Source organism: Psammomys obesus, unplaced genomic scaffold (genome assembly GCF_907164565.1).
Source record: "Psammomys obesus unplaced genomic scaffold, mPsaObe1.curated_primary_1811, whole genome shotgun sequence".
Taxonomy (NCBI): Eukaryota; Metazoa; Chordata; class Mammalia; order Rodentia; family Muridae; genus Psammomys; species Psammomys obesus.
The window spans coordinates 9,203,126-9,230,362 of NW_026596088.1; the positions used below are offsets into that span (position 1 = coordinate 9,203,126).

Genomic DNA, 27,237 nt, shown 5'->3' on the forward strand with positions numbered 1-27,237 from the left:
CTAGTAGTAAGAACAGTGCTCTTAGAGCTGAGTGCTCAGAGGAGTGCTGGTTGGTTTCTGTCAACTTGACACAACCTAGACATATCTGGGAAGAAGGCATCTTAACTGAGCAAATGTCTTCATTATGTCGGCCTGTAGGCAAGCCTGCAGGACTTTGTCTTGATGGAGCATTGATGTGGAAGGGCCCAGCTCATGGTGGGTAGTGTCATTCCTAGGCAGGTGGCCCTGGATAATATAAGAAACCTGGCTGAGCGAGACATGAGAAGCAGCACTTCTTCATGGCTTCTGCTTCAGTTGCCATCTCCAGGTTTCTGCCCTGACTCCCTTCGCTGATGGATTGTGCAGTCTAAGTGTAATAAAATAAGTGAAATAAACCCTTTTCTTCCCAAGTTGCTTCTGATCATGGTATTTTATCAAGTAGAAAGCAAACTAAGGCAAGAGGTTAAGAACTCATACAGCTGTGGCAAAGGACTGAAGTTCACTTCCCTGCACCCCTGTAGGGAGGCATACAAGGGCCCATAATTCCAGCTCTAGGGGAATCCAATGCCTCTGGCCCCCAAGAACACTTGCACTCATGTATACATACCCCCACCATAACCACATACACATACATGAAACAAACGTTAAAAAAAAGAAAGAACAAGGCTCTCAGTTTTCATCCCCTATCCCCCAATGGTTTATCACTGCCTTTATAATTCACGATGCCAGGAGGGAGGTGGGGTTGAGAAGTACTGAGAACTGCTTCATCACCCAGGGGCGCTCAGGGCGTAGTCCTCAACTGTGAGTACCCGTAAGAATGCCCTGGGGAGGGGTTGAGGAGACAGCTCAGTGGGTTAGGGCACTCTCTCTGAGAGCAGGATGTAAGTCCAAATTCGTGGCATGTGTACCTATGACCTCAGCATGGGGACATGGAAAGCAGGTGGGTCCTGAGAACTTGCCATTTAGCCAGCCAGCCTAACCAAAGCAGCAGGCAATAAGGCAGAAGGTGATTCTGGCTGCTGACATGCATGCATGGGTGTGCACACTTAAATACTATCATACTTACACCAGGTGTATGAAGATGTATACACACTTAAAAAGCCCTGGGAGGTGTGATTACTGATGCCTGGGGCCTACATCCAAGTTTTCTGATCACTCAGTCTGATATGAGGTTATTCTCTTTCTTTTCTCTCTCTCTCTCTCTTTTTTTTTGACCAGGCCGGCTTGAACTCACAGAGATCCATCTGCCTTGCTGGGATTAAAGTTGTGTACCACACCCTGCCTTCTTCTCCTTTTAAAAACTAATTTATTTTTATTTCACATGCATTGCTGTTTTTCCTGCATGTGTGTCTATATGTGGGTGTCAAATCCCCTAGAACTGGAATTACGGAGAGTTGTGATCTGCCATGTGGGTGCTGGGAATTGAATCTGGACCTTCTGGAAGAGCATCTCTCCAGCACCCCCCTTTAAAACACACACACACACACACACACACACACACACACACACACACTTTATTTTAGTATGTGGAAGTCAGAGGACAGATTATGAGGGTCAGATCTCTCCTCCCACCTTTATGTAGGTTCTGGGACTTGAACTCAGGTTTCCAGGCTTTCAAAAATGACTGCCAGCCCAACAAGTCCTTTCGGTGTAGGTTCCCACAGCGGCATATTTGGGGGAATTATGCCTTTATGCATGTGGAGGCATAAGAATAACACCTGACGTTGTCCTCGAAGCTCCACGTGTGTAGACGCTCACACAAAGAAGTACGTTGCGTTAACATAATGTGCCAAACGCTTTAGTGGATTCTTTCTGGAGTGTGTGTGGGTTACAGCCTCTTTCTGCTGGAAGGATCCAGAGGATTACAAAGCACAACTTCATTTGGCAGGAAGCGGGGTTGGTGGTCTCGGTTTTGGAGAAAGGAAGAAGGTATCAGAACTGCATGACATTTCAAGTGGGGACTGAAAAGGTGTAGATTTCGCTTCCCCGTTCCTCGACTCTACTGTTGTCACTTTTTCTCTGGGAGGAGCGCACGTGAACGCCAACGGTATGTCTGTGTGCCCGCACCAGCGCTCGGCGCGTAAGGGCACGGCCCCGCCTCCCGTCCTCCGTCGGACGCCTGTTCACACCTGACTGCCGGTCCCCCGAGCGTACGGGAGGGCTTGTGCGTACCCGGGGTGGAGATCCCCCCTCCCATGATGCCCCGCGGCGGAGCCACAGCTCCCTCCACTATCCACAGACTTAGCCGCAGACCAGGACGCCCGGGGAGGTCCGCCTGCGTCCCCGCCCTCCACGTAGTTCACGCCTTGTCCCCCAAGCCCTACCCTTTTCGGCTACGCGAACGCTGGCCTTGCCCTGATGCCTGGGCTCTCGGAGCTCCAGCGCCGCTAGACCCGGGCCCGCCTTCTGCCTCTCGCCCCTCCCCTCTCTCGGTCCAGCAGACGCAGACCCCGCCCCAACAGAAGTCCCGCCCTTCTTCCCCAGGCTGGGGGCGCGCCGGACCCGCCCCTCCTAGGTGACCCAATCCCTGTCATAAGCCACGCCCCTAGCTCACGGTCTGTGACCAATAGCCCCGCCTTTCACCCCGTGTCCACGCCCCTCTGTCTCAGCTCCGTGGGCGCCGGCACCGCCCTCGCTCCCAGCATGCCGTGCGGTAGCGGCGGCGCAGCGGGCGGAGCCGGGAGGCGGGGAAGCCGTGGCCGTGTGAGCGTGAGGAGACGCCGCCACCGCCTCCTCGCTGTCCTCTTCCTCCTGGGCCCCAGCGTCGCGGGTCGCGCGCTGCCCTGGAAGAGACGTCGCCTCGCCTACCTCCGCCTCCCTCTCGCCGCGCCTCTCCCGCCTCCTGCTCTTGCGTTGCGGACTCCAGCGGAACCCGGAACGGCCGTCCGCCTCCCCCGCCCTCTGCCGCCCCCTCCGCGGCTTCCTCCTCAGCCCCGGGCCAGATCGCGGTGTCGGCGGCGGCCGGTTCAGGCGGGGACTCGCGCTTCTTCGGGCGGCGGCGCTTGGCCATGTCGTGTCGGGGAAGGTAATGAGCCGCAGAGCCCCGGGGTCTCGGCTGAGCAGCGGCGGCGGCGGCAGCACCAAGTACCCGCGGAGCTGGAATGACTGGCAACCCAGGTGGGTGACCGCGTCGATCCTCGCCGGGAGCCGGCCGAGGCCTAGGCCCGCGGGACTGGGAGGCGCGGCCTAGGCCCGCCGCCCCGAAAGCCGGGTGCGGCTTCCTGGGTGTCCTCCCGGCCTGGCCTGGCAGGAAAGCCGCGGGTGGCCGAGGCCTCGGCCCGGCTCGCCCGCCCCAGCCGGAGGACGTTCCCTGCCGACAGCCTCCGAGTTGAGATTTGAGGTCCAGAAACCCTCCCTGTTACCATTAACTTCCTCGGCTCCTCCTCGTCCGGTCCTCACGCTAAAGACCACCTGAACTCTGCGCCCTTCTGTACTCCCACGTGTTAATTAATGTATTTTAAAAGCCCCGAACTTCATCCAAGGCCTTCCTCTGACTTTAGGCAAGACGTTGGTCGACCAAAAGATAAGATTGTGGGACTGTGAATGGAATCGACCCAGTCTGGCACTGGGGAATTTTAAGTTTTCCCCAACTGCAGAAACATTTTTTTTTTTTTTTTTTTCTGGTGAACAGCAGTTTACCTTAGGTGTGAACTCGGATTCTCAGGAGTAGAGAAATTTCCCTTTGCTTAGAGGAGCTGGGGATCTGGTTGGATTTGAAAATATTAGCATTAACGCCAAAGAAAAGTTATTTCCAGTCATGTCTTTCTGATTGTGGACTGGTTATGTTCAATTTAGGTTCTATTCTTTCTTTGCTGAGTAAATGCTTCAAATATTCAGAGACGAAATGAGCTTTACCACAGTAACTAGAACTTCCTAAATGTATAAGCCTGTATTTCAGTGGAAGTTGAAATTGCTCAGAAATTGGCCACGTGAATGGAAAGCAGTTTTGGGGGTTCGCATTGCTTTCTGTTAGATACTCCTAATTTCAGAATGGTTTGGACGTGGAGGATTTTATGAGAGATTAGAATGAAACATTTTAAGAGTTGCTAGAGAAATTGAAATGATCTTTGGCTAGTAGGGGTACACTTACTTTGTTTAATGTGCATTCCTAAACATTGTGTCTTTTGAGAACTGCAGTTTGTGACTAAATGGTTATAAAAATGAGTGCTTGAGTCTAAAATTGAAATATAAAAGCAGTTATAAAAAGTGTTTGCTAAATCAAAGCCGGGTGTGGTGGCGCATACCTTTAATCCCAGCACTCTGGGAGGCAGAGGCAGGCAGCTCTCTGAGTTTGGGGTCAGCCTGGTCTACAAATCGAGTCCAGGACAGCCAAGGCCACACAGAGAAACCCTTGTCTCGAAAAACCAAGTTTGCAAAATCATGGCTTTGACTTGCCCTGCATGTAGGTTTGTGCAGTGTGTTGAAACAAGTTGACTAATTAAGTGCATTGACATGCTTTGTTGTTTTCGCTTTTATTGAAATGTGTGAAATTTGATTTTAAGCAGCTAGTACATTAGGTGATAAATGAACTTGAATTTAACTTTTGATAGAGCTCTTATTTAAAGGTGGATGGTGGCACACACCTTTAATCCCAGCCCTTGGGAGGCAGAGGCCAGTGTGTGTGTGTGTGTGTGTGTGTGTGTGCGCGCGTGCGCGCGCTCTCTCTCTCTCTCACACACACACACACACACACACACACACACACACAGAGGGAGGGAGAGGGAAAGGGAGAGAAAGGAAGACTAAAATGCCCTTCCTAAATATAGCTTTTTGGCAAATAATAGCTTATAGTTCTAAAGAAATAAATTGAAAAGTTACAGCCACTTGCTTGGGTCACCAAACTTCTTAGCTTGACAGATATGAAGTAGAATGGCTTATATAGTTAAGGAATATGTAGATAGGTTGTTAATAAATGTTGCCCCTGTTTCAGCTGCGTTTATTTCATGGCTGAGTGAGAATATATGGGGAAAGGATGAAAACTTTCTATGAGCTCTGATCAAATTCCTGGATAAGTGGGTACTCTAAGACGCACACTTAGTTGCTTGGAGTTTACAGTGTTGAAATAATTGCTTCTTAGAGGAAAAGGGAATATGTACATACCTCATAGCAAATCTTGGTTTATTTGTAACATGGCCACTATTGATTTGCTAAATAGCCAGCTAAAAAACTCATGTTTGTAGGTCATAATTTTTGTAGTAAAATTTGAGGTCATTCTCTCTACTCAGAAAATTGACACAGTGGCTAAATGACAGAGTGGAGATTTTCTTCCAACATGGCCAAATGGGGGAGATACTTTTTCCAAATATTTTCATCCAAGTAATTCTTTAAATGTTAATTTATTTGTGTGGGCATTTCTCTGCCACAATGAGTGATGAGTAGTTGAGTTAGTGGAGATCAAAGGACCACTTACTAGAAGTCTTTTCTGTTTTCTACCATATGGATTTTGTCAATTTAATTCAGGTCATGAGGCTTGACAGCAAGTGCCTTTACTTAGGAAGCCATCTTGCTGGCCTTTGAATCTTTAAAAAGTGTTTTATTTGTATTTTTACTTTTGTTTTATGTGCATTGGTATTTGCTTGTATGTATGGCTGTATGAGGGTCCCAGGTCCCTAGAACTAGAGTTACAGACTGTTGTGTAGGTGCTGGAATTTGAACCCAGATTCTCTGGAAGAACAGTCAGTGCTCTTAATCATCGAGCGATCTCTCCAGCCCCCTTTATTTGTATTTTTATGTGTCTGTAGTATATGTATGCACACCATGTGCTGTGGGACCTAGAATTCAGATGAGGGAGTTAGATACTATGGACTGAAGTTACTGGCAGTTATGAGTCATCATGTGGGTGCTGGAAACCAAATTCTAGTCCTCTGCAAGATCAGCAAATGCTCTGAGCTGCTGAATTCTCTCTTCAAGTCCTCTTTTCTTTCTTTTTCTGAGAAAAGGTCTTCTGCAGCTGAGGATGACTTGAGTTCCTGATCCTACTTCCCAGGTGCTGGCATTATAAGTGTGTTATTGACAGGTCTATTTTTATTTAAATAATTTTTAAAAAAATTATTTGCCTTTTCTGTATCTTTTTTTTCCTATCTGATTTTTATGGTGGGGGGGCACGTGAGGAGGATTCAGGCAATTGAGAATATAATTCTTGGGTTGGGAATGCATGAAGCAGCCCTGCATTCGATCCCCAGCCACATAACCAGGGTGTGGTAGTACATACCAGTAATTCCAGCAGTGATGTGGAATTAGATCAGAAATGTAAGGTCATCTTCAGCTACATAGTGAGTTTTAGGACAGCCTGAGCTACACAGGACTGCCTCAAAACAATGGAAAAAAGCAATTCTTGTCAGCTTCATTCAGTATTAGTTTGCCAGTTTGTCCTGTCATTCATAGTAGAAGGAATCCGTCACACATAACCACAGGAAATGTCTTTGGTGGCTGCATAATAGACTACTGTGGTAAAGCAATAGAGTAAGCTTACCAAGTCTACCAGAAATAGTTTTAGTGTTTACGGAACACTTATAGTCTTGTGTATTTCCCAGATCCCCAAGGTTTCCCTGTGTAGCCCAGTCTGTCCTGGAACTCAGTCTTTAGACTAAGATGACCTCAAACTGAGAGATCTCTCTGCCTCTCTCCTAAGTGCTGGTTCTAAGGGCATGCACCACCACTGCGTGGGTCTTATTTACTGTACTCAATATTTTAAAATGGTTAAGCAGGAGCTCTGGGGCTTACATGACACCTATAATCTCAGTACTTGGGAGGCAGAAGAAGCAGGAGGATTGTAAATTTTAGGCTGTATAGCTAGATTCTTTTGCAAAGAAAAATAAAAGAATGATGTTAGGTTACTCTTATTATTTACTTGGAACCTGTGAATATATCAGACAAAAAGTTGGAAAGATTTTGGGATTTTTCTGGATGCATTTTTTAAATACAGAAAAACAGGAATTTTAGCTTTTTATCATTTTGTGCTGAAAAGAGACTTATTGTCATTAGCCAAAATGTGTCATTTTCTGGATTTTACTTATATGGAAAATACCTATTTGTACCCAAAGATAGAGGTTAGAATGCTTCAAAAGGTTTTTGAGCTGGATGTAGTGGTGCATGCCTTTAATCCGAACATTCCAGAAGTAGAGACATCCCGGTTCCAGAGTTCATGGCCAGCCAACTACATACATAGTGTGACCTTGTCTCAAACAAACAAACAAACAAACAAACAATTTTTTTTTTGAGCGGCTGGAGAGATGGGTTAGTGAAAAAGAAATGCTTAGCAGGTCTATGATCTGAGTTTGATCTCCAGAAACCACATGGTGGAAGGAGAGAAGCTGTTTTGTAGGTTACCTGCACATTCTTGTAAGTGACTTCTACATAAGCAGGAGGCACACATGCTCCTACAGGCACACACACAGACACACAGTAAATAAGTAATGTAAAAAAGTTAAACTTTTGTGACATAGGATCTTATAGCTCAGCTGACCTTGAGACTTAACTTTATTCCTCTTCACCACCTGAGTGCTGGGGGTTTACAGGCACACATGCTCCTGCAGAGACATACCACCACACGAATGCACTCACACATGCAGTAAATAAATAACGTTTAAAAAAAAAAAGTTAAAAAATTTTGACTTTGGATCTCATAGCCCAGGCTGACCTTGAAACCCAACCTTAATCCTCTTGAGTACTGGGGGTTACAGGTATGTTAAATGTGTAGTTAATTATTGTACATTTTAATATTCTAAATTGTCATTGACTAATTGGACAATGGAGTTAAATATAGGTTAACTCATTAAAAAAAAAAAAAAAAAGAGTGGGCTGGAGAAATGGCTCAGCAGTTAAGAATGCTTCCTGTTCCTCCAGAGGGTCTAAGTAAGATCAGTTCTCAGCACTCACTTTAGGCGGCTCACAACTCTGTAAATCCGGCTTCATGGCATCTGAACACATATATACACACAAATAAAAATACAGTAAATATTGAAGAAAAAAATGGATTCAATAGATCTTACTTGGGAGTCTTAAAAGTTTACTTAACACGTGTTGTTGTATATTAGGTAGCTTGTAGTGCTCAAGTTTTTTCTGTTCAGACTTTTTTTTGAGACATGGTCTTACTTTGTAGCCCAAGCTGCTCTCAACTGTCAACTGCAGGTCTTCCTTCAACCTTGAATGGCTGGAGTTAACTGGTATGTGTCACAGAGACCTTCTATTTCTAGGCTTCTAAATGGATGAAACAGTATGGAACTAGTTGCCATTTTTAGTAGGCTGTAGCCAGATCGAAGTTCTAAGGAGTATAAAACTCCATGTGAAAGACCAAAAGATAAAAATGTTGTGAAATGAGTTAGATATTTATATCTGATATGAAAAGTTGGGTTTTAATTCAAGTAGTGGCGATGCATGGTGTCTAATCCCAGAATTTAGGAGGCAGAGACAGGCAGTTCTCTTTGAGTTCTAGGACAACCAGAGCTACACAAAGAAACCTTGTCTTAAAAGAAACAAAACAAAATAGAAAAGGTTTGATTTTTAATTTGGAGACAGGAATCTCGCTGTTATAGCCCTGATTGATCCTACTGTTCCTTTCTCAATCAGCTTTTGGAGTGCTAGGATTACACAAGTGGGCAGGGTCTCTGCATAGCCCTGGGTGGCCTGAAAATCACTGTGTAGATTGTCTGCCTCCTGAGTGTTGGCGATTAAAGGCATATGCTACCTTAAGTGACTAACAACAGGTTTTTGAGACCAGAGTTGCTTGTTCTACTTTTTGTGAGTTTGTTGTAAGTCTGGTTTCCATAGATATATAATATAATGGGGAAAAATACAACCAAAGCAAACATGAACTTGAAAAGCCCCATATCTCATTCTTATGAATAGGACATTAAATAGAATTTAATAAGTATGTATGAATTTTTGCTTGGTCTGCATTCCTCATTGGGCTCAAATGATCCTTCTGCCTCAGCCTCCAAGTATCAGGAAACACAGCTGCAGGCCACCAAATTCCACTTATTATCTTCTTTTAAAAAAAGTATTTATTTATTTACCTACTTTACTTATTTATTTATTTATTTATTCATTTATTTATTTATTTATTTATTTATCTATCTATCTATCCATCTATCTATCTATCTATCTATCTATCTATCTATCTATCTATCTATCTATTTATTTATTATGTACGTACACAGTATTCTACCCGCATGCCAGAAGAGGACACCAGATCTCATAGATGGTTATGAACCACCAAGTGGTTCATGGACTTGAATTCAGGGCCTTTGGAAGAGCAGCCAGCAGAAGCCCTCTTAAATTCTGAGCCATCTCTCCAGCCCTTATCATTTTTACCAGTTCTATATTACTAATTCCTGAGTGCATTGAGAGTTTTCAACTAATTGTATGAGTGAGTTTTAATGGAAGCTAATAATTTTCATTATCAAATAAAACCTTTATAAAAACATTTAGCAATTATCTTTAAACTGAATATTTTCACCCTTAATTCCTTAACTTTGTGTGTGTGAGAGAGACAGAGACACAGAGCAAGACAGAAACAAGAGAGAGACAGAGATACATGCCACAATGTGCATGTGGAGGCCAGAGGACAGCTTTGTGGAGTCAGTTCTTTCCATCCACCTTCATGTGGGTTCTGGGGATCAAACTCTAGCCATCAGGCTTGTTGGCAGCAAGTGCCTTAGCCCAAGGAGCATCTTGTTGGTTCTTCATTTCTTTTTAAAATGGGAGTGTGACTGGATGTTAATTAGTGTTTAAACTTTTAAAATTAATTTCAAATTTTTGTCTTGTTTTGTTTTGAGACAGGGTTTCTCTGTAGCCTTGTCTGTCCTGGACTTTTTGTAGACCAGTCTGGCCTCGAACTCACAGAGATCCACTTGTCTCTGCCTCTCTCAGTGCTAGGATTAAAGGCATGTGCCACCATATCCAGCTAATTTTGAAATTTTCATTTTAAAAGTGTGTATGGATGGTTTGCATGTCTGAAACATGTGCATGCACTGTCCTCAGAGGCCAGAAGAGGGCATTGGGTCCCATGGCACTGGAATTAGAGATGGTTGTGGGTGCTAGGAATTGATCTTGAGTCTTCTGCAAGAGCAGTTGGTGCGCTTAACTGCTGAACCATCTCTCCAGCCCCTATTTTAAAGTTAAGAGTAGTAGTTTTAACTGTGTGAAAATGGCCTCTCTTGTAAATAATGAAAATTTTTTTAGGAATATTTTTGACCTGCAAGTGTGAGATATCAGAAAGGCTTTAAAATGACAGAGCCTACTGTAAGGCCTTATCTACATGTGTTTGATCATAGAAAGTATGAATTGTTCTCTAATAAAAAATGACAAAGCATATTGATTGTGTTACAGTGTTGGTGTATCTATTTCTATATCAGTGGAGTTTCAGATTTGGGGACTTCTAAGGTCCTCTAGGACGAAAGGCTATATATAGAAGTCAGTGGGGTGATGAAATTGGAGTATAAAATTTTCATGGTAAGTTTGGAGAAAATGTGAAATCAAACAGAAAGGCTACTGTAAAGTGCAAGCTGTTCCTGATCAATACTTCGTTTATTTAGAAGCAGGATGCTTGTGAGGAGTAAGACAAGTAAATGGTGAGGGTGAAGCTGAAGAGCTGGACTAGAACTGCACTGTTGGCTTTGGTCGTAGTTGGAGTGTAATTGGAATGTTTGAGGAGCTGTTGAATGTGAGTTCATTTAGAGAAGATTCAGTCTGTTGGTTCATGAAGGGGGTGTGTCCAGTAATCACAATTGGAAAGGCCTAGACAAGAGGCTACTGAGGACCTAAGTCATGTATTCTGTCTGTATTCTGTTTATAGTGCACGATTGAAGTTCAGACAGAACTGTTTGCTATATGTAGAAACTTGGCCTAGCAGAAACCCTTCATTTGTTGTCTAGTGTTGGTTAAGGGTGATCACATAGGTGAGCCTTTCTGCTTGCCCACACTTAAGTCACCTTAGTAAACATGATGTGTCAAACCTATAAAACAGATGTAACCACAGTGTCATTTTAGTAACACTAAATTCTCAGAGTGCTAGGGTTTCCTGCCTTCTCTAGCCTAATTACCAAAAACATCTGAGGAGTTCCTGTCCTTAAACTGGCCTTGATGGAGTCTCACAAGCTGTATGTTTTAGTTCTTTTTATACTGTCATTATTTTGATTACCTGAAATTGGCTTCATTTTCTCAGAGCTTGTATTTTTGGAACTACAAAATAAAAGTAGACTTTATTTTGTATTAAGACAAAAGCAGAGTTTATAGAAAATGTGTAGTTTAATTCTTACACAAAATATTCCAGCTTACTGTATTTTGTTTTCTGTATTTTCCTTAGAGTGTAACCAGTTCTTAGAGCATTTGCTTACTCAGAATTGTTTGGTTTTAGAAAGTTATTTTTGTTCCCTCTTGAGTTTATTGAATGAACCCCATCATGTATGTATGGTTCATTCTTGAGTTAGTGATTTTTTTTTTTTTTTTTGATGGATGTGTATACCTTTGTAACCACCATTCTCAAACAGAGGCAGACTTTTCAATTGAATTACTCCCCACCACCTTCCCCACTGTCACCACCACCAGCATGCATTTTTTTTTTTTTCTAAACATTTAAAATTTTTTGTGTGTGTGCATGCCCTTACAGGTGTCTCATCTCATCTGTGGCAGTCAAAGACAGATTTGATAGTAAGTGCCTTCTTTACCCAGTGAGCCATCTTGCTGGGTCCACCTTGAAATCTTTTACAGAGAGGACATCTTTACACGTTCTGTCAGGATATAGTATCAGTTTGATCTTTATTAGCTTTTGGGTCTTACCGTCTTCAGTGTGTTTTCTGTTATACTATTGCTATAAACATTGCTTGCTTGGAGAACCTGAAGTACTGTGAAGTTTCAGGTGGTAGACCTGCAGCATGACCATTTTCAGGTGTTTGAGTTCTGGAATACATAGGAGGTCCTCATTTGGCTAAGCTTACTCTAGGAGTTACAGATTGCTGGCCCTCTATCCACTCTTGCTTATTTTTCAACTTCCTTTGACTCCTAACTGGTATCCTTCTGCCTCTGTGATCTGTCCCCTTTCCAAAGTATGTAGCTGATGTTAGTGAAAGCTAACATGCTCTTATAATATTATTTACCCATTGTGTTACCCTAACTAGTTTAGGTTGGGGAGATCCAGTTATTTTCTTTCAGGGGAAAAGGGGGAACGGGGGAGGCTGTTTGTCTTATTTGTCCAGAGGCACGACCTCATCCCAGCTTCTTGTTGCTGTAGGCTGTTTGCATTTCCTATTCTTGCTGCAAAGTGGTAGCTGCAGCTGCTATGAGGTTTGTCCTTCCTAGAATGTCCAACCTGGCTGCGCTTACACTATTGAGAAGGACGCAGACTTAAACACTGTATTAATGGGTTTTCTTCCTAGCACTTACTTAACCATTGCCCCAAATCTTCATGTTTGTATTCCTCAAGCATGTGTGTGTGTCTCATGTCAGTCATGTCATGTATCTGTATACTCTTCCATTCTACTAGTGCATCAAAAATAGTATGTGGTCTTCTCTTCTCTTTTAAAAACAATTTTTATTTTATTTAGAGACAGGTCTCTGGAGCCCAGGATGACCTTGAACTCACAGAGATACACTTCCACCACCTCACAAGTGGTGGGATTAACAGTGTGTAGCATCCTGCCTGCGCCCAGCTTCATTCTGTGTTTGAATGTCAATTTAACTGTCCCCTGCTCCAAGACTTCACTCAGATATCCAAATTCTCGGATGCTGATGTACCATCTTTAAAATAGCACAGTATTTGTTCATAGACGTTTTAGAGCAGTGGTTCTCAGTCTGTGTCACTACCCCTTTGGATGCTGAACAACCTTTCACAGGGGTCAGTTATCAGATACTCTGCATATTAGATGTTTACATTACAATTCATAACAGTACCAAAATTACAGTTGTGAAAAAGCAACAAAAATTTTATGGGTGGGGTCATCTCAAAATGAGGAACTGTATTAAAGGGTCACAACATTAGGAAGTTTGAGAAACACTGAGTTAGAGCATCTCTGGATACCTTCCTATTGCAGTGTCTGTGTGCATTGTTTAGGGGATGATTGCAAAAAAAAAAAAATGCCATTGTGCAATGCACTATGTATGCAGTGTTTTTTTCAGGTACACTTTGGTCATAGGTCATGGATTGGTAGAGGCAGAACTTGGAGTTGGCAAGTTTGTTTCTGTTTTTACATAGCTCCTGAGTTTATAAAGCTGTTATGTTAGGAAGCATTTGGAGGGAATTTGTTCTCTTCTAGAAGGCCAGTTAGCCTGAGGCAGCAAATTATACAGCTGATCGAGCAGCTGCAAGGAATTATTGTTCTAATGTGGTAGCCAGGTCTTTGATAGAAGGAAGAATATGATAATTAAGATGCATAGCTTTTATTAATCTTGAAAAACACCTTGCACGTATTTTTAAATTCTTTTACACATTGGCCTCTTACCCCACATCTGCTGTAATCTATACATACTGCTTAGTCTAGTCACTAAAATATTAAGTACTGGGTTGAAATTGCTGATATCTCATTGGCACTGACAGTTTTGTACTTGATTGGAGGAATGAAACTAACTTCCCTGAGCTGACAGTTTCTGAAACAGTGCATTGCTGCATTCATCTTGATATCCATATCCTTTCAAAAGTGAAATTCGAGTCATAGAAGCTAGTACTGGTATTTATGTTGCTATTTATCATATAGCTAGGACTTCGCCTCTTTTCTGATTAGGTCACTAGTTTTACAGAATTAATATCGATATTTAGTTGAAAAGGAAGCAATCTAGAATTTGTTGTAAAATGATTGGCTCTACCTATGCCCTGCTGTGTGTGTGTGTGTGTGTGCGCGCGCGTGTGCGTGTGCATGTGCATGTGCATGTGCGTGTGCATGTGCGTGTGTGCACGTGCGTGCTTAAGGTTTGTTCTTTCTTTAAATTATTTTTATTTCCATACTGAGTTTCTCTGTGTAATAGAGAGCGAGCCCTGGCTGTTCTAGGCTTGCTTAGTAGACCAGACTGGTTTTGAGTTCACAAAGATCTACTTGCTTCTGCCTCCTCAGTGCTGGGATTAAAGTTGTGTACCACCATGCCTGGCTCAAAGCTGCTTTTGAAATTCATTTTTTAGAGTATTTTGAAGGGCAAAGCACATTGTTTCTGACAGTAGTCATTCTATATTGGCAGAGATCTGTAAACATTTTTTCACTTGAGACTTTCTACTCTTTGGTCAGCAACTTTCCTTTCTTCCATACTCTTTTAAAAGTCCTCTTGGAGTTGACAAGAGGCCTGTCATTTCAAGTACATTGGAGGCTGAGGTAGGAGGATGGAAGGTTCAAGATCTACTTTGGGCTGCTCATCCAGTGTAAGGCTAGTCTGGGCAACTTAGGAAGACCCTGTCTCAGAGTAAGTATGAAAGGGTGAGGTAGTGGTGGCACATTAATATGATGATCTTCAGATTCGATCCACAGGCAGCAAAGAAAGTCTACTTGGCTGTATTAGCATTGGTGTTAGAAATGGAAGCATGATGTTATTTTTAAAAATCCGTGTGTTCTGTATTCTTCATACATCTCTTAGAGACTGGTATCATAAATAGCAGTAGAGTAAGGATGGGAAGACAGGAACATTTTCAGTTGGCATCTTCAGTGGTTTGAAGATCAGATTCAGGTTAAAGATAACATTTGAGAAATTTCTCAAACACATAATAGTGCCACATAAGTGTGAGTGGCTATGTCTTAATTAAATTAATTTTAATTTTAATTTTTTTCAGTGCTGGGGATGGAACCAAGGTTCGTATTCATGCTAGGTAGGCACTGCCATTGAACTACTCTCACCCCAGCCCCAAATTTAGAATAGTAAAGAACCTTCTGTTGTTCTCTTTTCCTCTTAAGTGTTTTAGAAGAGGATCACACTCTCATACACTCAAGTGCACATACACTCACACATGTATTATGTAGCTATAAAATCTTAATAAATTGTCTTTTAAAAGATGTATGACATTAAAACTATAATTTTTTCTAGGTATGACATGTAGTATTCATGGTATTGCTTACATAGTTATAAACTATGGTGCAGTGGGATAGGTTGAATTGTAGTGAAATGGTTTTCCTAGTCCCTGTCCTTGAAGCCAAAAACCAGTTTCATATTGCCAAGTAAGAAATTGCAACAAAGATTTGGATTCGCTTCCTTTCCCTTAATGTCTTACCATTTGTTCTTTAAGAACTTGCTATCAAGTGCTGGGCATGGTGTCACACTTTAGTCTTAATACTCAGGACACACAAGTGGTCAGATCTCTATGATTTCAAAGCCAGTCTGTTCTACATAGAGCGTTCCAGCCCAGCCAAAGGTTGCATAGTGAGAAGCTGTCTCAAAATAATAAAGAAAACAAAGAATTGGCTACTCGTTGAAATTCTAAGCCATGGACAGTAATCTAATCTTTGTAACTTTGGATATATTGGAGGGCAGGGACATGGGTTAAATTAATCCTGGGTTGGTTTATAGGAGTATGTAGTGTGTTCAACTTTCATATGGTTAGAACCGAATTCTTGGAGAACATTGTTGAATCTTTCCTCCCTTAGTTTAGTGCCTGTATGTATGTACTTTTTTTTTTTTTTTAAGTAAAGAAGGAGGAGTGGTGTCCTGGGAAAGTACGCTAAGGTGGAGCAGCTTTACATTCTTTGTATCTTCTAAACAGAGATGAGGTTGATTGGGATAGCATATCAATGTAAGGATGTGTATGCACTTTTAGAGAGATTTAAATTGCATAAATTTATTTAAGTTAAATGCCTTTTCTAAGGAACTTCATATTTAGAAATGTTTTTTCATATAAAAGGAAATTATAAAGGCTACTTATTTTAAACTAAATGTGTTTAGTATAAATATAAAATACAACAAAAAATCAAGTTTGTAGACTTTGTCGGTTTGAAATAACTTACTAGGTAGTTTTAAGTTGTTTTCTAGCTTCCTGAAGTTTAATCTAAATGTAAAATATGTCTGCATTTCTGCTGCCTCTGAGCACAGCTGGTCCCTCATCTGGTTCTGATTGATCCTGCTTCTTGGGTTTTAGTAAGTTGTGTGGAAGTGCTCCTCAGTTAATGAATATTCCTGTGGTAGAATAGTGTGATTATTTTGTGTCTTTCCTTTTTAGTTGATTTATAACATTATGCCTTCTGAGATTTACCTGAGACCTTTTTTTTAATTAAAAAAGTTTTAAAAGTGCTTGTTTTTGTGCACTACAGCATGTATATAAGAATCAGTGGGAGCTGCTGCTTTTACCAACTATGACTTGGAAGGGGGATTGATTTTAGTTCATCAGTCTTTTCTAAATTTTAAGTATTTTATGTGTATGAATAGTTTGCCTGCATTTATGTGTGTGCCACATTTATCTGGTACTTTCAGAAGCTGGAAGAGGTCATTGGATCCCCTGGAATTGAAGTTAAAAATGGTATGAGCTACCTTGGGTGGTGGTGGTGGTGGAAATTGAAGCCAGGTCCTCTGGAAGAGCAGCCAGTGTTCTTAACCTGCTGAGCCAGCTCTCCAGTCCTAGTTCATAAGTCTTGACAGCAGGCATCCTTACCAGCCCCACTTTGTTTTGTTTTGTATTTCGAGACCGGGTTTCTGTGTAGCCATGGCTGCTGCCCTGGGTACTTGCTCTGTAGACCAGGTTGGCCTTGAACTCACAGAGATCTGCCTGCCTCTGCCTCTCCAGTGCTAGAATTAAAGGTAGTGCCGTCACTGCCCAGCCCCGTTACTTGTTTTTTGAATAGTGGTAGGAAACCCACGTGCTACCTCAGAATATTTAAGGAGATGTGTCCCGTGGGTGTTGCTAGAGAGTGTTGATTCAGTCTATTTAAAAAAGTTCACTTACTGTCATTGTATGATTTTATTGGCAAAGTTAGAAAATCAAGGTGGTCTAGGTGCTGCTTGCTCCAAGGTGTACTTTTATACATAAACTGAAAACTGCCTCTAGATGTTTTTGGCAGTCTTCCTCTGTAGAGAGCCACTGGTATGTATTCTAAGCTTAATAAAATGCCTTTTCGTGTTCGTCTTAACATTTAAATATGTTACAAAGTTAGACTCTATGAGGCAGTCGTTTAGAAAGGTAGGTTCCCCTGACTAGTATACCATCGCTCATAGTCATACTAATTTGATGACACTTCTCTCCCTCCCACTTTCCCTCCCTTTCTCTCTTCACCTCTTTTTAAAAATTATTTATTTTATGTGTATAGTGTTGCTCGAATGTCTGTGTGCATCACGCACATGCCTGGTCCCAGAGGAGGTCAGAAGAACCTGTCAGAACCCTTGCTACTGGAGTTATGGATAGTTGCTAACTGCAGTGTGGGTACTCAGTCCTTTATAAGAACAGCAAGCAACAGATGAGCCATCTCTCCAGCCCAAGAGGTCTTTTTTGTTTGTTTGTTTGTTTTTAGTAAACATGTCCAAGTCTTCAGCTGTGCCATCCTGAACATGCTTTACCTCATCCTAAAGTGACATGTCCAAATTACACATAAGGCAAATGATTTTGTGGTATCATATCATCTTTTTTCTTTTCCTTTTTTTTTTTGTCTCATTTGAAAATTAGCATTTTTACATAGCATTTATTTATTTATTTTTTAATGATAACCACCCAGTATAGTGCTGCTTCAGTGCTGCTTAAATTTTTAATTCTGCGTTACCCTTCAGTGATTCGTTAATTAAAATTTAGTGAGAATATTGTTATCAAAATAGGCTATAGACTATTACAAACTTTATTATTATTAATAATAATGTATTTTAAATAAGGTACCCTGTGGACTCTCAGAAATTTCTCATGCTTTGACAACAGTTGTGCTGTACTTTTAAGACTGTTTATTGTTGATTTTGACAGCAACTGTCTGTTACTGGTTCACATTTTTTCTGGTTCCTTTGGCCAGATGAAACTTTCAGCTTCAGTTCTTCCTATGGACCATATCCCAGGTCAGCAACTTGTTCATTGGAAGTGTAGTCACATTAAACCAGTGCCATTAGCTCTCTCTCTCTCTCTCTTTTTTTGGTAAAATGGCTAAACAGGTGGGCAGTACAAGGCATTGCATGCTGAATTGTTCAAAACAAATCTTGCCTTCTCTTTGATAACCTTACCATAAGAAAGGTGTTAAAATATTTTTTTATGGTGTTGAACCCAGGGCTTCATGTATGTTCAATGCTCTACCACTGAGCTTCTGCCATACCCTAAGAGCAGATATTAAAGCAAAAAAGAATTGAAGTGATCTTGATGAAAGTGATGCTGTGTAGTTCTTTCAGTTTTGACAAAAGAGTATAGTAGTATAACCAGCACAACCAGACTATAATTATTTTCCCCGAAGCCCCTGTGTCTTTTTGTAATCAGTTTGGGCACCTAGCCAGTGCCTCTTCATTGTTTAGAATATCAAAATTAAGAATGTGGTTGTTTTGAGGGGGTGGTAAATGCATATAAAATGTACCATTTGGGGGCTGGAGAGATGGCTCAGTGGTTAAGAGCACTGTCTGCTCTTCCAGAGGTTCTGAGTTCAATTCCCAGCAACCACATTGTGGCTCACAACCATCTATACTGGGATCTGATGCCCTCCCCTGGCATGCTGGTGTACATGCAGTGAGAGCACTCACATACATAAAATAAATAAATAACTCTTTAAAAAATGTACCATTTGTTGCCATCACGGTATTCTATAGTCATAACACTTTTGTTTAATTTTGGAGTTTTCTCCATAAAATTAAGAAGGAAAGCCCCATATCCACTAAGCAGTCATTCCTTTTTTTTTCCTTCCACTTTCACCTAGCAGTTCTGCCATGTGAATATGTCTAGTCATAAATAGGATTGTGCAGTATGTGTCCTTTGTGTCTGACTCATGCCACTTAGTCTGATGTTTAACATGCTCACCCAAGGTGTGTGAGCGCTTCATTCCTTCTTACTGCTGAATCATATTCTGTTGTGTAGAGGCTCTGCGACTCTATCCTTTCTTCTGCCAATAAACAAAAAGATGGCCGCCTCTCGACTAATGTAAATATTGTGGTAGAACTTTGTGTATGCTTTTATTATAGCATGTATTTTCAACTTTGGGTCTATACCTGAAGAGATTTGCTGCTCATAGAGTACCTTTTATTAGGAAACACCTGAAGATGGCATTGTTTGTTTTGTGGGGATACTGAGGTGTTAGAACACTGAGAGGTTTTTTTTTTTTTTTTTTTTTTTTTTTTTGTTGTTGTTTTGAATTAAGGTTTTACTGTATTGCTCAGACTGGCTGTAGTTTCTGAGTTCAGGTTAGCTCCCTGCTTCTGTCTTCCTAGTAGCTGGATTGCAGATGTGTGCCCCTGTGTCTAGCTTGAGAAGTCTCTGAACAGATAAATATATAGGCCTGTAACTCAGAATAGACATCTACAGTGAGTGCAGGTTGGTGGTATGCAGATAGTAAACACTTTATCAGTAAAGGTTAAAGAGAGTACAAGATCTGCTTGTGAGAATTGTGTGAATTTAAAATTTTTATTTATATGTATGCATGTTTCCATGTGTGTTGGTGTCTGCAGATGCCAGAAGTGGGTATTGGGTCCCCTGGAGCTAGAGTTTTAGGTGATTCTTAGTTGTCAGATGTGAGTTGTGGGAACCAAACTCTGATTCTGTGGTAAAACAGCAGTAACTTTTTTGTTTTTCTTTTTCTTGTTTTTCCAGGACAGGGTTTCTCTCTGTCCTGGACTCCCTTTGTAGACCAGGCTGGCCTCTAACACACAGAGATCCACCTGCTTCTGCCTCCCAAGTACTGGGATTAAAGGTATGTGCCACCATGCCAGGCCAAAACAATAACTTTTAACATAACTAAGCTGTCTCTCCAGCCTATAATAGAATAGTTAAAAGAGGGAGTTTTAATCATTTCATTCCTCTGGCAAAACTTAAAACTCTACGTGTAGTCCTGTGAGAGCCTGAGAGGGTGAATAGATTTGAAACTTGAAAATAGATCTTGGATTTAGCAACCTGGAGGGCAGAGGCATGAGCAGAAATCACATCAGGTGGGAGTTGAGCTAGTAGAAGTGAAGAAATGAGCAAGGGGAGCGCAGACATCTTGGATAGGTTTCCACAGGGAACAGATTATGTGGTGGAAGTTCATGTGGGCTTGGAGTGTGTATGTGTACGTGTTGTGATTTACTTTTTCTTATATCCTTTAAACCATACATGTTTAGGAAGAAAATTTAGTTGTGTTGCAAAGAGATTCTATAGGAGGAAGTACCTGAAAAGTTGAGAGGAGTTGGAGGAGATAGAGATAAAGGATGGAATGCAGATATGTTACCGTGTCTTGTTTTTCCTGGCAAACATTAGATTCTGTGTGTGGGTTGGGTTTTGGAATCAGAAGAGAATGGGGATGTCTGAGTAATTTGTTGGCAGTGTTATACTCCTGAGTTAGTAGTTGATTATTGGATATTTGGGTTAGAAAATCATAGGCAAGATTAGGGGGCTTGGCAAGGCTGTTAAGTCAAGTCTAAGCTGGTTATAGGAGGAAGTGAGTAAAGAGGTTGTTTGAATTAGATCAAAGTACAGAGCCATTGCAGCTACTTTAACGAATCAAAACCAAACAAGACATCAAACAGCAGCAGCATTGAGAAAGAACATTCGGAAACGGGAAAATGTGTATGCGACTTGAGTTGTAAGAGTGACATGAAGTCAAGCATGGTGGTGCATGCCTTTAACTTCAGCACTTGGGAGACAGAGGTGGGCAGATCTCTGTGATTTCAAGGCCAGCCTCACGTACATTTGTAAGTTCCAGGACAGCATGGGCTGCAGAGAGACCTTTTTTTTTTTTTTTAAAAAAAAAAGGAAAAAGAAAGGAAAGAAAGAAAAAAGTGCAGTGGAGGGCAGCTCTTCCCTGTTGGAAATAGTTGGGTGGGGTGAAGATGCGTTGAGCTGTACAGTGGAGATTAAGATGGAGTTTTGAGGGAGTTGGCTGTGAAGAATCTAGATTGGGATGGGCTGTGAAAGACAAGGTCTCATGTGGCCCAGTCTAGTCTTCAGATTGCTTTGTAGGGGAGGCTGTCCTTCAATTCTTGATTCTCCTGCCTTCACCTCCTAAACACCAGAATTCCATGTGTGTGCCTAATAGATTTTTAAAAGAAAAGCTCACTCATTTGTACAAGAGTGTTATTCATGTATTCTTGCAGGTGATGTAGTGAACAGTGGTGAAGTGGGAGAGTCTGGCTTATAGAAGGTAAAGGTATTTGGGAGATAGGTGAAATTTAGGGTCCAGGTGACTTTACTCTACGGAGGAGCTTTACTTGTTGTCTAATGAAGATGGGAAAAGGTTATGTGCATATGAAGATGAATTGAGATTAATGAGGAGAAAGTTCATAGTCATAAGTAAAGCCTGGTACCTTTTAGGTCAGTTAGGGAACCTCAGTTACCCCTCCCATATGTTGCAATGAATAGGGTTGTGGTAAAGATGAAATGAGATGGTACATATTACTTTACTTGCTGCTGTGATAAAAACATTTGACAAAAGCAGCTCAAAGGATTAATTTTGGCCTATGATTTCAGAATGTCTCAGTCCATCATGGCAGGATAGGCATAGTGGCCAGAGTAGAGGGACAGTATGATAAGAAGGAAGCAGGGATCATACATTCCCAAGGACCTGCCTTCAGTGACCCACTTGACATAATGAAGTCTCACCTTCTATGGCAGTGGTTCTCAACCTTCCTAATGCCACAAACCTGTAATATAGTAGCAGCAGCAGCAGCGGTGGTGGCTGCAGCCACAGGGGCAGTAGCCACAAATGCAGATGGATCAGCCAAGAAGGCCTTGACTTTTTCAGCAACTGGCAAGGTATAGTCAGTCTCCACAGACAAAGCCAGGATGTACTTGTATCCATTGCTGATACAGTGTGGCACTGAGGCAACAGTAGGGTAACCATTTTGCAGACAAACACTGGCAATATTTTGGACATCCTTTGGAATGTCCAAAATATTGGACATTTTTGGAAGGGAGTGTGCAGAATCTGCTTTGTGATGTCAAGTACTTGGGGGTTATAGACGCTGCCATTGTCAAATACCTTGCTGGATGATCAGTTTGAAGGAGAGTGGGGAGATGTTCAGCAGCATGGCCTTACTGGCTCTCACATTGTCAACAGTTTTTATCAGCTGCACATTGCTCAGAATTTCAATGGTGCCTCTGGAGATTTTAGTAATGCCCAAAGCCTGGAAGAATGAGGTCTTCTCAGGTCCCAGACCAGTGTTCTGAGCTGGCACAGTGACCTCACATGGGGCGATGGCACCAGCTTGAGCAGCAGCCGGCACCTAATTGGCCAGCAGCATGTCCCTAATCTCAGTGAGCTGAACACAAAGCCCACATTCCCCTCGATGTGAGGCATCAGTTTCTCCAGAGCTGGGTTGTTCTCCAGATGGTTCCTGATGGCTTTGTGCATCATGGTGTTCTTGCCCATCAGCACCACGGCCCTCCCGCGGAGGGACATGCAGATCTGTTGCATCTGCATGGAGCCCACATTGTCTGCTTCCACACTGAAGCATTTTGGGTAATCATCCAAAAGTTGGATGATCTAAGGTAGTAGTTGGACTTCCAGGTCGCCCTGACTTTCCTGAGCTTAAGCAGGGATTGCCACAGGGTTTAAAGATGATGTCACTCTACTTAGGATGCCTGGTGAGCTTGTGTGAGTTTTTATTGAGGCTCTGCAGCTAATTGCCTGCATAGCTATCTGGAGTTTGATTTATGTGATTCAAAGGTTCTACAGTAAGTCATACTGTTTCACTTTGAGGTGTGTCTCAGAGTCTCCCAGGTGAACAGTAAGAGCCATCCTAGGCATGCCATTCCAAGATTACCTTCTGGAGAATACCTTCTAGAATCCACAGGTGAAAGCTAGAGCTTCTTTTGGGTAAGATAAACATCTTTGTAGGTTCACATTTGTTTTTTGCTTTTGTTTTTTTTTGTTTAGGTTTTTTGAGACAATATTTCTTTGTGTAGTCTTGGCTGTCCTGGATTTGATATGTAGACCAGGCTGGCCTTGAACTTAAAAAGAGCTGCCTGCCTCTGCTTCGCTGAGTGCTGGGATTGCAGGCATGTGCCACTGTGGCTGGCTCTAAATTTTCACATTTTTTCATCAGTCTAGAGTTACTAGAGATTGAGTTACACTAAAAATAGGTAACAGACTTATAAATTAATAATTAAAATTTGGTATTATAGTAACTTAGTAATTTGATAGTTAAAGGAAAATTACCAAGAAAATTGTATTTACCTACATTTTTAATATGGCCAAATTTATGCAAATTTATTTATAATTTTGAAATGAAATGACATCCTGTTTAATTGGAACACAAATTTGCGTGTTTGTTTTTTGAGATTGGGCTATGTAGCCCTGGCTGTCCTGGAACTCACCCTATGGACCAGGCTGGCCTTGAACTCTAAAGAGACCTACCTGTTTCTGCCACCCGAGTGTTTGGACTAAAGGGGTGCACAATTGCCCATCTTAAACACAAATTTTTTTTCTTTTTGAGTTTTGTATAAATAAGTCTCTGAGGGACTGCAGAGATGGCTAAGCAATGAAGAGCACTGGTTACTCATGCCGAGGACCCAAGTTCCATTCCTAGCCTTTTGGGGCCTCATAACCATCTGTGTAACTCCAGTTTCAGAGATCTTATACCCTCTTCTGGCTTCTGCAGAACCCAGGTATGAATGAGGTCTATATACATACATGCATATATACATACATGCAGGCTAAGCATTCATAACAGAATAAAAATAAAATTAAAAGGAAAAGTGTCTGAGCCTCATAAATCTTTCAGTCCTAGACTCATTTTTTTTGTTTTGTTGTTGTTTTCTAAATTTTTTATTTTATTTTTATTAATTACAGTTTATTTACTTTGTATCCCAGTTGTAGCCCTTTCCCCACCCCCTCCCAATCTCATCCTACTTCCCTCTTCTTCTCCAATGCCCCTCCACCAATCCAATGATAGGGGAGTTCCTCCTCCCTTTTCATCTGACCCTAGTCTATCAGGTCTCATCAGGGCTGGCTTCTTTGTCTTCCTCTGTGGACTGGTAAGGCTGCTCCCTACTCAGGTGGAGGTGATCAAAGAGCCAGCCTGTGAGTCCTAGACTTATTCTTACGATCATATTTCTAATGTAAGGATGATGTTCTTGGGGGCTGGAGAGATGGTTAAGAAAGGTTCCGAGTTCAATTCCCAGGAACCACATGGTAGCTCATGAACATCAACAATAAGATCTGGTGCTCTTTTCTGGTCTGTAGGCATACATACAGGCCGAATACTGTATACATAGTAAATAAATCTTAAGAAAAGAAAATTGCTCCAGACTTGTTCTTTCTTCTCCTTTGTGAAAACATGCTTGAATCCAGGTGAGTAAGAGACTGTCCTGGTTAGTGTTTGGTCAACTTAGTACTAGCTAAAGTCATTTGGGAAGAGGGAACCTCAATTGAGAAAACACTGGCATCAAGAGTACCCTGAGAGCAAGCCTGTAGCACATTTTCTTTAAGGACCCAGCTCATTGTGAGTGGTGTTACCCCTGGGCAGGTGGTCCTGAGTTTATAAGCAGGCTGAGGAAGCCATGGGAAGCAGCTGCATCCATAGTTTCTGCTTCAGTTCTGCTTCCACGTTCCTGCCTTGGGTTCTTACCCTGATACCTCCAGTGATGAGAGTATAACTTGAGAGTTGTAAGCTGAATTACCTTCTTTCTTTCCCAAGTTGCTTTTGGTTATGGAATGAAACCCTAACTAAGACTGAGATATTAATAGGGATAGTATTGAATTTAAGTTTAAAAGATAGATCATTTTAAAGCAGTATAAGCTCCTAGCATGTCCTGCAGCTGATTTTGAGTGCCACTGTTGCAGAGTATATTCCAACCTCATTGTTCTTATTTCTTGGTTTATGCCCATTACAAGTTTGGTCTAGCCATGAACACGAAGTCTCTTCAGCCCAGGTTAAAAATAGCTTAAAGTGATGATGCTTATTCCAGTGACACCACTAGGTATGGTGTTTGCATCAAGTCATTTTTGGATACTTTATGGAAATGCTTCCTCATAGGGAATTTCATGACTTTACACTTTGTAGGAGCAGCTTTTTGGGGGAATGTAGTTTGCTCTATATAATGCTTATAGGAGCTAGACCAAAGACTTATCGAGGAGAGGAGATAACTGTCGCTATCTGTGGCAGATGTGTGAGCGCTGAAGATTTGAGTCGCCTGAAGTGAATGGCCTCCTAGATTTATTACATTTTCTGGATTTTGAATATAGGTAAATGAGTGGTAACTATATTCATACGGGATCTATATGTTACAGATAACATTTAAATTCTCTTATGGGCTCACATTTTTTCGATTGCCACTTAAAGAATCTTTGTCCTCCAAGGCAGAGTGGCTTTCCATCGGGATTTTTGCTTCAGTATTTGAACCTACAGTGGACATAGTTAATGAAAAAGCATCTAACCCATGAGTGAGATTTGCTTCATGTTTGAACAAATGTTTTAACCCGCTGTCTTCACTAATACTGTAACTGCTGTCTTACAGATTGACTTGATGCAAAACACCACAAAGGCTCCATATTACACAGTATGCGATTTTTGAGGTATGAGCTTTAGAAACTTACCTCTCATGTGGCATGTACATCAGGCTTAACTTCAGTTGGATCATTTTGGGGAAATTTATGCATTTCTTCTTTTTTTTCCCTCTCCATATTTTTAGAATATTAAAGGGACTGTGGAAATATTTTTGGATCCTTGCTGGTATTCTTAGTCTAACAGATATATTTTCTTTTTCTATTAATTTGAAACACTAATTCTGTTAGAGAGCTTTTTCAGCCCTTCTAACTAGCTTGCTTAACACTGATTTCTGCCTTCTGGAAGTGAAATCTATATTTTCTGTTTTATGCTTTGCTAAATCTTAAGTGCTTATTTCTTTTCTTAACAGTTGTTTATTTTTTGGACTGGGGTGTCTTGTCTTGTTTGTGCTAACAGACTAACATAGATAGTTTCCGAGACATAAGCAGTTTAGATAGTATAAAAGTAGCTGTTTCATATAAAATGCTCAGCTGTTTTGTGCATTTTGCTTCAAAATATATGCTAGCTTGAAATAGAGTTTGCATTAGAAGAGCCTGACCAGGAGGACATTTGGGGTTGTTCTGATAGAGTGATTCTGGCCTAGTGTTGTAGTATTGTTAAATTTATGTAAAACTTAATTTTATGATGAAAAAACCTCAGTGTTCATAGCTCTTGGGAGTTAAAAATTCATTTGTTTCTAATGAATTGGGAAATCACTCTTGGCTTTGTAAGCATAATGTGAAATCAGATGAACATAGTTAGAAACTTGTGGTAGCAATAAACTGCTTAATTTCTTTATTGAAGAACAAGCTGCTTTACAGTTTGTTTAAGAAATTTTTATTGCACTTACATGTTGATGAACTGCTTTTAGCTTGGAAAACTGATGTTTATTTTGAATTACATCCATAATAACTCTTAATGTGCCCTGCAAGGTATTTATTGGTTAAGAATTCTGAATGTGAGCCTCATAACAGCCTTGTATGTTAGATAGGTATTAATCTGCATTTTAACAAGAGAAAACAAAGGTCCTGAAACCAAGAGACCTTATGTCCTGACAACACTAGGGCTTAGCCCAGAAGTTTTAAATTGTGCAACCTGCAGTCTCATGGTGCTGCTTTTTTACCACAAAGTGCTACATTTAGGTTAGTGTGGGTAACGTGAGCATAATGAGACTAGGAAATGCCAGCATGTGTAAATATTGGTAGATGAATTTTATAGATTAGAATTAGTTATGTGCTTATTTAATTTGTGCATTTATGACATTATTTTTTTTTCCAGGTTCATTTAGGTGAAAACTCACTCTCATACCTCCCCTCCCCCCAGCTCTGCCAGGAAGCCCATAAGTTTTCCCTTTTTTCTTTAGCCTTTTTTTGAGAAAGTAATAGTGTATTGATTATAGGTGTACATTTAATATGCTGTTCTTGGAGATATGAGGGATTTTTTTCATTTGTTTAATAAATTTTTATGCTGTATACATTGCTTTTCTTCCCCCAGAATTTCATGGATTTTATTTTTTTGCATTAGAAGAATTAGCTTTGTTTGTATGGGCACAAACTGCATACTTGAAGAAGATAGTCCATCCTTAGCTTGCTAGGTTGTGACATTGACTCAGATTTTCTGGTTAGTTAGTTTAATTGGACCTGTTCTGAATTCTGTATCAGCAGGAATTGCAGTAAGTACAGACCAGGGTTTCCAGCCGGTGGGGGCAAGAGCATGTATGTGAAATCCTGC

At 41.3% G+C, this 27,237-nt stretch overlaps 1 protein-coding gene and 1 pseudogene across 4 annotated transcripts in view; one reads left to right on the forward strand and one right to left on the reverse strand.

The window, feature by feature from the left end:
- Positions 1-2,717: 2,717 nt before the first annotated feature.
- Positions 2,718-27,237, forward strand: part of Smg1 (SMG1 nonsense mediated mRNA decay associated PI3K related kinase) — a 102,113-nt gene continuing 77,593 nt past the window's right edge. For 2 of the 4 annotated variants that reach the window (XM_055627634.1, XM_055627632.1), the window contains exon 1: positions 2,928-3,096. In XM_055627634.1, the coding sequence (XP_055483609.1) occupies positions 3,008-3,096 (89 nt within the window). In that variant the 5' untranslated portion in view covers positions 2,928-3,007. Of the gene's footprint in view, positions 3,097-25,477; positions 25,536-27,237 lie in introns of all 4 variants that reach the window. The other 2 variants (XM_055627633.1, XM_055627635.1) reach the window with 2 other exon arrangements.
- Positions 3,138-25,336, reverse strand: LOC129691515 (60S acidic ribosomal protein P0-like; annotated as a pseudogene).